This window comes from Erythrolamprus reginae, chromosome 2 (assembly GCF_031021105.1).
Source record: "Erythrolamprus reginae isolate rEryReg1 chromosome 2, rEryReg1.hap1, whole genome shotgun sequence".
NCBI classification, from domain to species: Eukaryota; Metazoa; Chordata; class Lepidosauria; order Squamata; family Dipsadidae; genus Erythrolamprus; species Erythrolamprus reginae.
Genome location: NC_091951.1, coordinates 153,295,893 through 153,309,858, shown reverse-complemented (window position 1 = coordinate 153,309,858; position 13,966 = coordinate 153,295,893). Strand labels below are relative to the sequence as shown.

The following is a 13,966-nucleotide window of genomic DNA, read 5'->3' as shown; positions in this document are numbered from 1 at the left end:
TAATAATAATAATAATTTATTAGATTTGTATGCCGCCACTCTCCGAAGACTCGGGGCGGCTCACAACAACGATAAAAACAATATCATACTGGCACAAATCTAATATTAAAAAAACTAAAAACCCTATCATAATTAAAAACCAAACAGCACATACATACCAAACATAAGTTATAATAAGCCTGGGGGAAAGGTGTCCCAAATCCCCCATGCCTTGCGGTATAGGTGGGTCTTAAGTAGTTTACGGAAGACAAGGAGGGTGGGAGCAGTTCTAATCTCCGGGGGGAGTTGATTCCAGAGGGCCGGGGCCGCCACAGAGAAGGCTCTTCCCCTGGGGCCCGCCAAACGACATTGTTTAGTCGATGGGACCCGGAGAAGGCCAACTCTGTGGGACCTTATTGGCCTCTGGGATTCGTGCAGTAGCAGGAGGTTCCGGAGGTACTCTGGTCCAATGCCATGTAGGGCTTTATTAGAGGGCATATGAAACTTCTTGGTCTGAAATCGGCAGGTCAGGTTCTTGGTCCTCTCCAGGGTGAGAAAGAGACAGCTACTAGAAAGCAACAAAAATATTATTTATTAAAGAAATTCAAATCATTGTCTTGAGACCTTATTATCTTGATATTTCTATGACCTTCATCACAACAGCTATTTTTGATCACAAAAAGAAATTCTGCAGTTGTATAAATGATTGTGAATACTTGGGCTATTACTAACTACTGCCTTTTTTTTAGAGTATGCATTATTATGATGTAGGAAATAATGTCAGAGTCAGGCAGTTTGACAGTTTGGTGGCAGTAAACATTCTGGGTAGCTTGATACATTTTTATAGGTCAATGTAAAAGATTTTGCAAAAAGCTATAATAGATACACATAGTTGGCAAAAGAATTATCTTGTGTCTGTGCTGTGGCTGATACGATAACATTTCTGGGAAATATGATCGACTCAATTTAGAATAATAACCCATATTTATAAAGAATTTATCCAATCTTAAGAATCTAGGTAAGCTTTTTTACACAAAATTGGATCTCAGCACTGGAGAGGCACAAAATGCATTTGTATTTATTTCTTGATTTATATGCCTCCCCTCTCCGAAGACTCGGGGCGTTTGATCTACCCTTCAAACTACAGTGGAACCTCGGTTAGTGAACGCCTGGGTTAGTGAACAATTCAGTTATTGACCAAAAATTTTGCTAAACATTTGCACCGGTTAGTGAACAAAAATTCGGATTGTAAACAGCTGATATCACCCCCACGCATCCCTGCATCTCAAACCAAGCATCATTCGCGCTCGATACACAGTTACATTTGGTTGGTCATTAACTTTATCGTGCTGCTTCCTTTTTTTTAGTGATTTTAGTGCTTTATTTTAGTAATATAACCCTCAATCAGAATTTGGCTTAGGAAATGTCTTCTGAGGGGGAAGGGGAAGGGAAGGAATAATTCCCAAGTTCAGTGATTAAAGAAATTTGTGCAAAGTGGAGGGGATTGCAATTGTTTGTAGAAAAATATTTCCCTAACAGTGCGGTAAGCAACAGGAGCCTAAACATGTTTAATGGTAATGTGATGTTGTATTACCGTAAAGTGTTACAAAAAAGGCAGAAGCAGCAGACACTGGACAAGTTTTTTCCTTCCATCTCAAAGCGACAGAGAAGGGAAGTCACCCCTGAATTCACCATGCCAGTGGTTCTCATGGAGGGGGATTCCCCCTCCAAGCAATAATTCCACCCTTTCCACCCCACACCTCCATCCACTCACACCATCACATTGCACTCAAAAAGGTAAGTTTTCTTAAGTTTAGTTAAATGTTTTCTTATGTTTAAATGCTTTCTTTAGTGTTTTTATGTTTATTTAACTCTTTATGTACTGTATTATAACTGTTCTCATTAAAAAACGTACCTATATAACCTGTAACACTTATATATTCACAAGTCAACAGGGGCTGGGAACCAATTTTTCCTTTATTTCTTATGGGGAAAATTATTTTGGATAGTGAACATTTCAGATTGCAACCAACTTTCCAGAACGGATTGTGTTCACTAACCAAGGTTCTACTGTACTTGCAAATTGTCGTGACATACCTGGAAAATCTGGAAGTTAGTTATGCAACAGAATGAAACGAAGTAATTATTTATCCTTTTGCTCCTTCTGTCTGTGAAATCTGGACACTGGGGTGTTTTCTTCTCTTGTACCATATATGCACCCAAAGTACAGCAGCCAGCATAGATAAAAAGATGGGTATTTTCAAGATGAGCAGGATAAAATCAAGGTTTCTAAACAGAGAAAAGTTTCAACATTTTATTTTAAATTGTTCTTCCTTATGACAAGTAAAATGAGTATAAATAAGCCGCTCATTTATTTCACTTCTAATTTACATTGATCTTTTAGAACATATGGAACAAATGAGGCCCTGTATTTGCTTCACCATTATCAACCATTGTTTTGCTCTGTTTATTGTCTGTTCAGGAGTAGGATTATTCTCCTGTACTCAAAATATTATTTTTTTTGGTTTACAGGTCACTCGTTTCTGCACTCAGATTATGTAAAGAACCATCTCCTTTTATATAGAGCTGGTTATAATTTATGGTCCTTATTAGAAATTGTCCTATATGTCTCACCACTGAATTCATGTCATCTAAGTGGTTGTGGAAGTAGCTCTAAAGAAGAGCTAAGGATCATGGTGGCAGACAGGTTGAATAGCTCTAGAAGTCAAATTTTGTTTACTGGATAAGATACCCAACAGGACCGACACAGACTTCAGAGGACAATCAGAACTGCAGAAAAAGCAATTGCTGCCAACCTGCCTTCCATTGAGGACCTGTATACTGCACGAGTCAAAAAGAGGGCGGGTAAAATATTTACTGACCCCTCACATCCTGGACACAAACTGTTTCAACTCCTACCCTCAAAATGTCGCTACAGAGCACTGCACACCAAGACAACTAGACACAAGAACAGTTTTTTTTCCGAACACCATCACTCTACTAAACAAATAATTCCCTCAACACTGTCAGACTTTCTACTAAATCTGCACTTCTATTCTACTAGTTTTTCTCATCATTCCTATCACCCATTTCCTCCCATGTTGACTGTATGACTGTAACTTGTTGCTTATATCCTAAGATTTTTATTAATATTGCTTCTTCATTGCTTATTTGACCCCTATCACAATCATTAAGTGTCATACCACATGATTCTTGACAAATGTATATTTTATTTTATGTACGCTGAGAGCATATGCAACAAGACAAATTCCTTGTGTGTCCAATCACACTTGGCCAATAAAATTCTATTCTATTCTATTCTATACCGAAAAACAATCGCGCCTCTAGATCAGGAAGAATCTTTCTTAGAGCATGAAGATAAAAAAACATGAAAGGGGGAGAAAGTAGTTCCAGTCAATGGTTCTATTACATCAACTTGTACAACTTGTGAGAAGAAAATATAGGACATCATATAGGCCTTTGCAAAGTCAGATCATTCACTTTTCCACATATGACCTGTTGGCATCTTTGACCTCTATGGGGATGCAGTCTCAGCTGCCTTATAGATCCAGATGATTTTGGGCATGGGCTTGAGGATTACCTTATCTATAGTGATGGGCGAACCCAATGGTGTTTGGGTTCGGCAAGTTCGGTCAAACTTTAGGCAAAATTCGGCTGAACCCAAACCAAACCCGAACCCGAATGGGGAATCCCACCAAGAACTTTCAGGGGTGGAGCTTTGACGTCACGTATACCGGCAGGTTGCTAAGGACGCCAAGGTGATCACTTCCTGGATTCCATGGAATCCAGGAAGTGATCACCTTGGCGTCCTTAGCAACCTGCTAGTGACATCAAAGCTCCGAACGCCGAACACAACCCCGAACTTTGCCCGAAGTTTCAAAAAAATTTGGGTTCGTGTTCAGCATACCAAACACCGCAAAATTCAGTACGAACCCGAATTGTGTGAGTTCGGTTTGCCCATCACTACTTATCTAGCTATCTATCTCTATGTATCCATGTATCTATGTATCTATGTGTGTATACATATTCATATCAGAAGTGGGATTCAGCAGGTTTTGACTAGTTCTGGAGAACCGCTAGAGAAAATTTTGAGTAGTTTGGAGAACTGGTAAATACCACTTCTGAATGACCCCACCCTCATCTTTTCTATGCTTCCCAAATCCCAGCTGATTGGGAGGAAATGGAGATTTGCAGTATTCTTCCCCTGCCATACCCAACAAGCCATAGCCACAGAATTGGTAGTAAAAAATTTTTTGAATCCCACCGCTGATATATACATACATGTGTGTGCTCGCGCATACATATTCCAATAAATAAATAATAAATAATATGAATTGAATGCAAAATTTGTGCCGCCCCCATCTTCTTGGCCTTTCCTAAGTCCCTAAAAATGCATCTTTGCCAACAGGCTTTGGGCCGTTGAGCACTGCCTTCATGCTCCAGCCAACGGTATGAATGAATGATTGTGAATGAATGCTAGTTAAATGTTCTTACTGCGTGGAATTTTAGATTAGGTTTTACATTAGTTTTTAGGTTTTATATTGGGTTTCGTAGATTTTGCATTGTATTGACTTAATTATATGTAAGCTGCCCCTGAGTCAGCAGGAGAAGGGCGGCCTAGAAATACAAACAAACAAACAAATAAATAAATATAATAAAATGTTACAAAAGAAGAGGTGCCTAACAGAGAAATATCAAGTGTTCATTTGTAAATGTCAGGAACCTCTGAGCCAAAATGGAGAAGTAATGAAGCATGAAGCTAGGAAAAAAAATATCCAAAAAGCATTACAAACATCTATTACGACAGAGAAAATTAAAATTGTATAATAATTTTGGGATATAAGCATCAGAGAAGAGCATATTTGGGGGAGGGGAGATTTGTTTGGTATATCTGAGAAGATATAAAACCCCTATTCAAATGGCACATGCACCTCCACAGAATTACCATGGGCTGTTTATATCAGTTCTCAAATGATGTGCTATGGGCTTAGTCTATCTTACCCCTTGAACCCAGCAAAGAAGTCAGGCTAACATTCAGATGGAAAGTTAAATCAGAGAAGTATCTGAAAAAAACTATTAATGATAAAATGGTGGACTGTTCCCATTATCTTCAAGTAGGCTAGGGAAATGGATGGGGTCTGTGCTTTTTGTTATACCACAATGCTTTTGGTTGATACAAGAATCTCTTCAGCAGAATATACTACCTATGGAATTTCTGCCAGAAAACAGCTTTTCCCTTAATGTAGCTACATGCTGAATGCTCTTGAATAGGCGTATAAAACTCAGGGCCCACTGGCTGGATTCAGCCCACAGATCTGGTTGGTGGGGCTGGCCTGGAAACAGCAAAGGACTGTCCCACGATGCCTCTGCTGGTGAAAACAGAATTCACAGGGCTGCTGGCAGAGGGCTGCAGAAGGCTGTCACCTGCAGTGAACATGAGCTCTGTTTTCACTGGCAGAGGGCTATCCAAACAAACTAAAAATGAAACAAAAGGAGAAATGTTTCCCCCCTTTTGCATTTGAGCATGCAAGAAGGGACAGGAAAGGAGAAAGGGAAAGGGAAAGAGGAAAGACAAAGAAAAAGAAGGAAAGAGTAGAAGGAAGAAGAAAGGATAAGGAAGAGAGAAGGAAAAAGAAGAGAAGGAAGGAAGGAAATCATAATAAGAGTGAGGGAACGTCTCAGAGAAGTCCTGCCTTAGCACTTGGTCACCACGGTTCCCCCAACAGGAATCTCATGCCGTGCACACACCCTAACCCTCCAAAGTCAAACACAATCCTGATGCAACCCTAAATGAAATAGAGTTTGACACCCCTGCTCTAGAACATAGAATAATAGGGTTGGAAAGGACCTTGGAGGTCTTCTAGTCCAACCCCTGGCTCAGGCAGGAGATCCTGTATACCAATGATGGTGAACCTTTTTTCCCTCGGGTGCCAAAAGAGCTTGCCTGCATGCTATCACACATGTATGTATGAGTGCCCACAGCCATAATTCAATGCCTGGGGAGGGTGAAAAAAGCTTCCCCTGCCCCCAGAGGCCCTGTAGACACCGGAAACGGCCTGTTTCCCAACTTCTGGTGGGCCCAGTAGGCTCCTGTTTCACCCTCTCCAGGCTCCAAAGACTTCCCTGGAGCCAGGGAAGGGTAAAAATGCCCTCCCCACCCCCCTGGAGGCTCTCTGGAAGTCAAAAACACCCTCCCAGAGCCTCTGCGAGCCAAAAATCAGCTGCCTGGCACACACATGCAGGTTGGAACTGAGCTAGGGCAAGGGATCGCGTGCCAGCAGATATGGCTCTGTTTGCCACCTGTGGCACCCATGCCGTAGGTTCGCCATCACTGCTATATACCATTCCAGACAACCTCTTCTAGTGATCCCTAATTTTAATAGAGTTCAGTGTTTCTTATACTGAAATAAAATATATGAAATATTTTAATTGAAGTGTTTTCTGATACCTTTCCTTGTGCATCAGCTGCTGGGAACCGTAAGTGAAGAGTGGAATTCAAAGATTCAGCAAAGCAATAAACAAATGTATGAAGTTAGCATATTTTGGTAGAGTGGGAGGAACAAAGAAGGTGTGCTAATTGTGGTCCCTGGCAAGCAGTAGGGGAAAATTAATGAATGCCTTCCAAGTGTTCTGAATTTTCAAATCTTTGTTTTTGGTTACGATGGCCAGATTGTCCAGAGATAATCAGATTGCTGCTAAGCTACAATATAGTTTGGCATCCTGTTTTACTTAAGAAGTACAGTATCTACTGGTAGACTATGTGGAATTTTCCTTGGAATATCAAATATAAGCAAGATATTAGAATACCTTTCACGAGATAATGGAGGTTCACTTGGTTCTACTGTTTTATATTCTTCATATCTAGATGTAGTTGTGGCAACATCTGTAGACAATAACATTTTTTGTCAAATACTAATGTAGGAGATAAAAATGAATGCATTCACATTTCCTGATTTATGTAGTTATTAAAAAGAGGTACCAAACTGGATTTAAGTTGTTTCAAATATTATGATAATAATAGACTGCTATTTATAACATGTAATTTAAGAAACATAGGACACGGTGATTCCTGAGTTCAAGCATGATGTACTCTATCTGTGGCCAAATCTATGAAAATCACACGTTTTGTATTGTGCCCCTTGGCTGCAACTTTGAAAATACCCAGCCAGTGGTCTGCTAATTTAAAATATTTATGTATATTATATTATATATTACTATTCATTTACAAATATCCCATTCAAAAGAGCAAAAATCATACTGTAAAGCAATTCTCTCCACAAAAATTGTTAGAACAAAACCTTACCTCTCATTGTTACAAAAGCAAGTCTTGCATGATAAAATAGATCATTTATTGAAGAGAATACAAACAGTGAGGAATTACCTTTGCTTGAGCCTGTAAAAGCTTCTCAGTTATAAATTAGGGGCAGAAAGCTGCAAGAGCCGGGATGGCGCAGCAGGTAGAGTGCTGTACTGCAGGCCACTGAAGCTGACTGTAGATCTGAAGGTCAGCAGTTCAAATATCATCACCGGCTCAAGGTTGACTCAGCCTTCCATCCTTCCAAGGTGTGTAAAATGAGGACCCGGATTGTGGGGGCAATAGCCTAGCTCTGTTAAAAAGTGCTATTGCTAACATGTTGTAAGCCGCCCTGAGTCTAAGGGGAAGGTCGGCATAAAAATCAAATAAATAAATAAATAATAAGAACATTTGAGGTGGGTGGGGGATGAGGCAAAAGAAGATCTATAAGCGGTTCTAGTGTTTAGATAAGAAACAACAGTGCATTGTCTTCCTATGGTTGCCTGGTGCCTCTCTTCCTAAAATAATAAGAACAGCAAAAAGGATACCTGCAGTAACAATTAGTTCCACTGGTTGCCAGGTGTCATATTTTTTCTCCACCCCGCATAGGTAAGTCCCAGCATCGTTGTGAGTGAGGTTCTCCATGACCACCCTGAATTCACGAAGCACACGGTTGTCTTTGATGGACATTCCATTCTGCTTCACCTCTTTCTCTGACCCTGCCATTCGGATGGTCTGGTTACGAGAACAGAATCTGTATCTTTCTTCTTTGCACCAGTACTTGACGGCTTCTTCATCCCCTCTTCTATATTTGCAGCGGATAGTCGCTGAGCCCCCATGGGATGAAATCACTGATTTGGGAGTTTCCAGCATCCAGCAAACTGAAAAACAGTTACAACCATTTTTATTTAAAATAATAATAACAATAACAACACAGACTCCCAGAAGGATACAGTGCATCCAGAGTTCCACTTAAGTCTCTTGTAGCCTGCGTGAAATTAATTGGATAAAGAGGAAAGAATTCACTCATCTTCCCTAAACAGATTGCTCTTCAGAAGGGTTCATCTTCAGTTATCCCCAAGTTAAGAAGGCTTGTGAACTATTAAATTTGGTCCCAGACGTCTGAGGTCTAACACCATGTTAGTCAAAGCTGATTTATATAATCACTTTTCTCAAAGAGAGTCCATCATGGATATCCCTCAGTTTGAAATGCAGCAGTCGGCAAAATGAATCAGCCTCCCCGGTTGCCTGAACTAAGTGCCTGCCTGCAGTTCAATCCCTTTTCGGCAAAGCAGCGTTCGTAGATGTTAGCATTAGTGTTGGGCGAACCGAACTTGCAAAGTTTGGGTTTGTGCTGAACTTTGCAGTGTTCAGCATGCTGAACCCAAACTTTTTTAAAAGTTCGGGTTCGGAGTTCGCTCGAACACCGTGAAGTGCCATCGCCCTGGAGGAGAGTGGGGAATCCCACAATGGGATTCCGGGGGCGGGGCTTTGACGTCACAGAGACTCCTTCCTGGCCGGCCGAAACGGGGAGGAAGGAGTCTCCGTGACATCAAAGCCCCGCCCCCAGAATCCCATCATGGGATTCCCCACCTCCTTTTGCTTGGAGCACCGCTGCGGCATCCTTTTCCGTAAAAATAAAAGGAAGCAAAAGGAGGTGGGGAATTATTTTTATGGAAAAGGACGCCACAGTGGCACTGCTGCTGTTCGGGTTTGGGTTCAGGTTCAGCGAACTCACCCGAACTTCATGGCAAAGTTCAGCCAAACTCGCCGAACCCGAACTTTGTTGGGTTTGCTCAACACTAGTTAGCATCCATTTGGGGGGGGGGGAAGACACATTGCAATCATCAAGAAAGGGGTGAAGGCAAAATAAAAACAAACCAAAGAATGAGCAGGAGAAATATTAACATAATAATAATAATAATAATAATAATAATAATAATAATAATTTATTAGATTTGTATGCCACCCCTCTCCCTCTTATTTCAAGGGTGAATGAAACTTCTTTAGTGAAGGAGACTTTTTCCTAACTTTTTTTAAAAAAATTGCACAAACATCCATACCAGGCAGGAGTTGCTGCTCTCGCTGCTCCTGGGCACTGCGTGCTCAGTTCCATGTCTCCGGCATGCACAAAACAAAAAATTACCGAAATCTCGTGCATGTATGTGTCCCCTTATGATACTTTGCTTTCTGTGCTATGCAGAAGCAAAATCTCGTTCGATGCGGCACACATACGCATATGCAGCTCAATTTTGACTACAATGGCCTTGACCGTACCGTAGGAACTCGCTATTAATCCATACAAATAACGTTATTAAAACATCCATAATGATATACAGTAATCCCTCGCTACTTCGCGGTTCATCTTTCATGGATTCGCTACTTCACAGGTTTTCAAAGGGGGCTTAAATCCATTAAATCCATTGAAAATTTTAAATCCATTAAAAATTCACAAATTTTTTCTACAATACTACTGTACTCTATTAAAGAAACTGGTAGAATATCACATGTAGTTCCAGCTGAGAAACATTATAGGATGACTGTTTAATGCAAAGGGTGGGTTTTAAAAGTCAGAATACTTGTTAAATACATTTAAAAAAATCTTTACTTCACGGAAATTCGTTTTTCACTGGGTGGTCTTGGAACGCATCCCCCGCGAAAAATGAGGGATCACTGTATTTCTATCCAAAATATCATAAACATATATCCTCAATTTGCCCCTTTTACTCTTTTATCTCCTGTATTGCTATTGTTATTTTAGAGTCTAACTATTAGATTTGTCATTATATATTGTTTTTATCATTGCTGTAAGCCACCCCAAGTTTACGGAGAGGGGCGGCATACAAATCTAATAAATAATAATAAATAATAATAATTGCTTTCCTTCCGTATTTCATACTACTCCCCTCCCTCTATCTTCTTCTTCTTCTAGCTTCTTCCCCCCTCTCTACCTCTTTCCTACTTCCGTCTTCTCTAGAGAAGGAGATTTCATAGGCAGCTGAGAAAATTTGGGCCAGGAAAATGAGGGAAATACATGAGGCAAAAGGAAAGCTTGGAAAACAGGAGGACTGAAGAGTAGGAAGCTTTCAAGAGCGTGTGCCCAGCCCTGTGGGATCTCTTCTACGCCCTCTTCCTTTGACATTGAAACGGAGCAGTTTGTCCTTCTTCCTCTTCTTTATGTAACTATCTCTAATGAAGGCTTGTTCATGCACATCTTCTCTGTGAATGCATTACCATTTTAATATGTTTATTTTAGACAAATTGATTTTTCACTAGAGAAAGGCTAATAATCTGTGTGTCATTCAGGCTGCAGAAGGAGACTTTCTTTGGTCAATCTCATTTCGCTAATCCACTCCCCCTAGAAACTTTTTGCTGATTTTTATTGAGAATTTGGATTATTATAATAAAATCCTGATATAAATTTAGAGGGGGGGGAATAGAAAGGGGAAAGAAGAAAAGAAAAAGGGGAAAAGAAGAAATAAAACAAAAAGATTCTATGTTTCTATGAAACAATATTCTATGTTTCTATGTAAAATAAGAGCATAGTAAATGTTCTGTCGGGCTCTCTGGTAGACTCCTCCTGAAAATTCACAGGTACAAATTTCAGACACACACGTTTGAAAATTCAAAACAAATTCACTTAAACTAAGCCCTTTTTTTGTATAGCAAAGAGCACTTGTCTCCAAACAAACTGGTAATTGGTACAAGTCCCTTATCAGTTCTGTGATACTTAGCTTGCAGCTGTGAGGCAATTCACAGTCCTTCTTCTTTCACAAAGTGACACACACTTTGCTCTGGTTTAGCGGGGAAAAATCAGCACACAAAAGGTCAAAGTCAGTAAAGCAGTCACGAAACACAACGATCAGATAATCCTCCTCAATGGCCAAACCCACAGGCTGCTATTTATAGCAGCCTCACTAATTACCACAGCCCCACCCAAGCACAGGTGGCCTCATTTTCTTTGATAATAATCTCTCAGTTGTTGTTGCCTATGCATCGCTCTCTGCATGAGTGGCTGTATCATTAACTCTTGTTCTGAATCCAAGGAGGAGCTAGATAATTGATCTCCTCCTGAGCTGTCTGCCACACTCTCCTCCTCCCTGTCACTCATGTCTTCTTGGTCAGAGGAGCCTTCATCAGCAGATTCCACCGGGGGCAAAACAGGCCTGCAGCATGTGGATGTCTCCCCCACATCCACAGTCCTTGGGGCAGGAGCTGGGCCAGAGCTAACCACAACAGTAAAGGGGAAAAGAAATATATAAATTACTTCACCTCTGAACTGATCTAACCATAGTTCACAAAATCATATACCAAAATGTGCTTCCTCTTAATGGCTACTTCATCTTCAGTCACAGCAACATACGAGCATGTAATAGATTCAGACTAAATTTAAACCACTCCAAACTATACTGCAGAAAATACGACTTCAGCAATAGAGTGATCAACGCCTGGAATACACATCCTAACTCTGTGGTTTCTTCCCCAAACCCAAAATCTTCAACCTTGGATTGTCTACAGTTGATTTCTCCCCTTTTCTAAGAGGTCTGTAAAGGGCGTGTATAGGCGCACTAATGTGTCTACCGTCCCCGTCCTACTGTCCTATTGTCTTCTTTTATCATTACTTTCTATGTTATGTTTATATAAGCTACGATCCTATGCTTGATTGACAAATAAATAAAATAAATAAAAATAAACAAGTGACTTCCAATTTTCATCACAAGTTGGAACAAATTTAGTAACTTCATCCTCTCTTAGATTACAAACATTTATCCCTTTATACGTATCCCATCTCTTATCTTTACATAAATCAATAAAACTTTTTTCAGCCCTTTCATGAGCAGAAAATCCAAAAAGGGTAGCTAGAAATAACAATATATCTTATTTTAACCTTGATCAAATAAGACAGTTTTATATTTCTTCCTTTTACAGTCTTAAGTTATTTAGACATTGTTATTTAGACATTGTTATACATCCTCAACCTCAGACTTCTTCAAGACTTCTGGCTATTTCCCCCCTCTTTAAACATCTCTGATGGTGTTGGATTTGAGGTTGAGGATTTATAAAAATTGGCTGGAAAAGGTTGACAGACATAGAATGATTAAGGAAAACATAACAAATTGAAACATGGATATGAAACCTCAACATCAAAATACAAAAATGTTTGAGCAAAAATGGATGTATATTACTTACTTAGAATGGTGTTTAAATGGCTATGCATTCTTTTTCAAGAAAGAAAAAAAATGAAAAGAAAATAAAAGAAAAGGGAAGAAAGAAAGAAAGAAAGAAAGAAAGAAAGAAAGAAAGAAAACTTGTATATTTCTTACCCATCAATTTTTCAATGTATCTTAAACCAGCTACCATCAGATCAGTAGACTAAAACATCCCCCAGCCCTACCTGAATTCCTTGATGTAATTGTAGTCAAAAGCCTCTAATACGTTTCTACCTCGCATTGTAGTTTCTCTATTGCAATTCGACCGTGAAGCATAAATGGGTGTCCCTAGATTGTTATGTTCTGTATTCATATTTCTGCCTTCCTTTCACAATTTTGTCATCTGCCAAAAGGACCAGAGAGAAACTGTGCTCCACATCATTGGCTAAATTGTCCAACATGCATGTATCTTTGTTGCAGGTAGCTGAACCCAGATCTAATCTACTCCGCAATAGTTCTCACCATGGAATAAAGTCCAAATCAAGCCATAGAAAAGATTCATTGTTCAAGTAAGATCTCTTTTTTTACAAAGACGTAGCTTCTCTTTCTAAGTTGTTTCCATAATCTTCTTTCATTTTCATCTAACCACAAACCTTGGAGACTTGGGGTTTTTTTGCCTCTGGTAATCTGTTGAAATAACCATGTTTCACCAGAGGAAAAAGTCAGACCTTGCTTAATTTTTTAAAAAGAAAGCACATGATTATTAATTCCCAAATTGGCATATCGGTAAAGTGGAAACTGCAAACTCATCCTCAGTATAGAAAAAGTACCCAGATTTTACAATTATTGACCAATGCAGTGGTCTTAGATCTTTCATATTACAAATCTAGACAAGAAAAACACTGGGTTTGGGCATAGTTAACCATTGTAGTAGTTTTAATGTGTAATTTCTTGAGCTGTAATAATTGCAACCACCAGTTCTAGTGGCTTCCAGAGATAGAAAAATGGAAATAGTAAATCATATCACCTGTCTACCAATATGGTTCATGTGTCTTCAAGTGAATAAATGTGACGGAGTGTAGTGAGGAGGTGGGAAGAAGTACATCCCAAAGGAGTAATCAGCAACTCAGTTCAGTTACGTTATGTGAGAGAAAGAGGTCATGTGGTTTCCTTTAGTTGGGCAAGATTCTGTCTGTAGGAGAGGAACAATAAAGAAATATACTTGGAATAGTCACTACATGTCCTTCTTGGTTTTGGGGGGCCTGACAATAAATCAAGTCTTCCATACAGGTAGTACTTTACTTGTGGTCACAATTAGAACCAGAATCTTATGCAGGACATAACATGACCACTTCACTTAACAATTGCAATGATGCCACTTCCAGTTGAAGTTGTTCTTGCAGGCTGTGGAGCAGATGGCGTTCCAGGTAAGGGGCATGGGGTGTCTCAGGAGGGTTGGAAGAGGCCCTGACAGGCCTGATACAGGTTTCACAAAGGTTGGAGAAACGCAAAGTCTCAGCTG

General features: G+C 39.8%; 1 protein-coding gene across 1 annotated transcript; it reads right to left on the bottom strand.

Annotated features, from left to right (window-relative positions):
• Positions 1-431: 431 nt before the first annotated feature.
• LOC139158631 (CMRF35-like molecule 7) lies at positions 432-13,006 on the bottom strand. The gene is made up of 5 exons (XM_070735953.1): positions 12,967-13,006; positions 7,843-8,175; positions 6,808-6,883; positions 2,077-2,268; positions 432-547 (listed from the first exon to the last, which is right to left on the bottom strand). Exons 1-4 carry the CDS (start codon positions 13,004-13,006, stop codon positions 2,127-2,129), a joined length of 591 nt encoding a protein of 196 aa, XP_070592054.1. The 3' UTR covers positions 432-547; positions 2,077-2,126.
• Between the last annotated feature and the right edge of the window lie 960 nt (positions 13,007-13,966).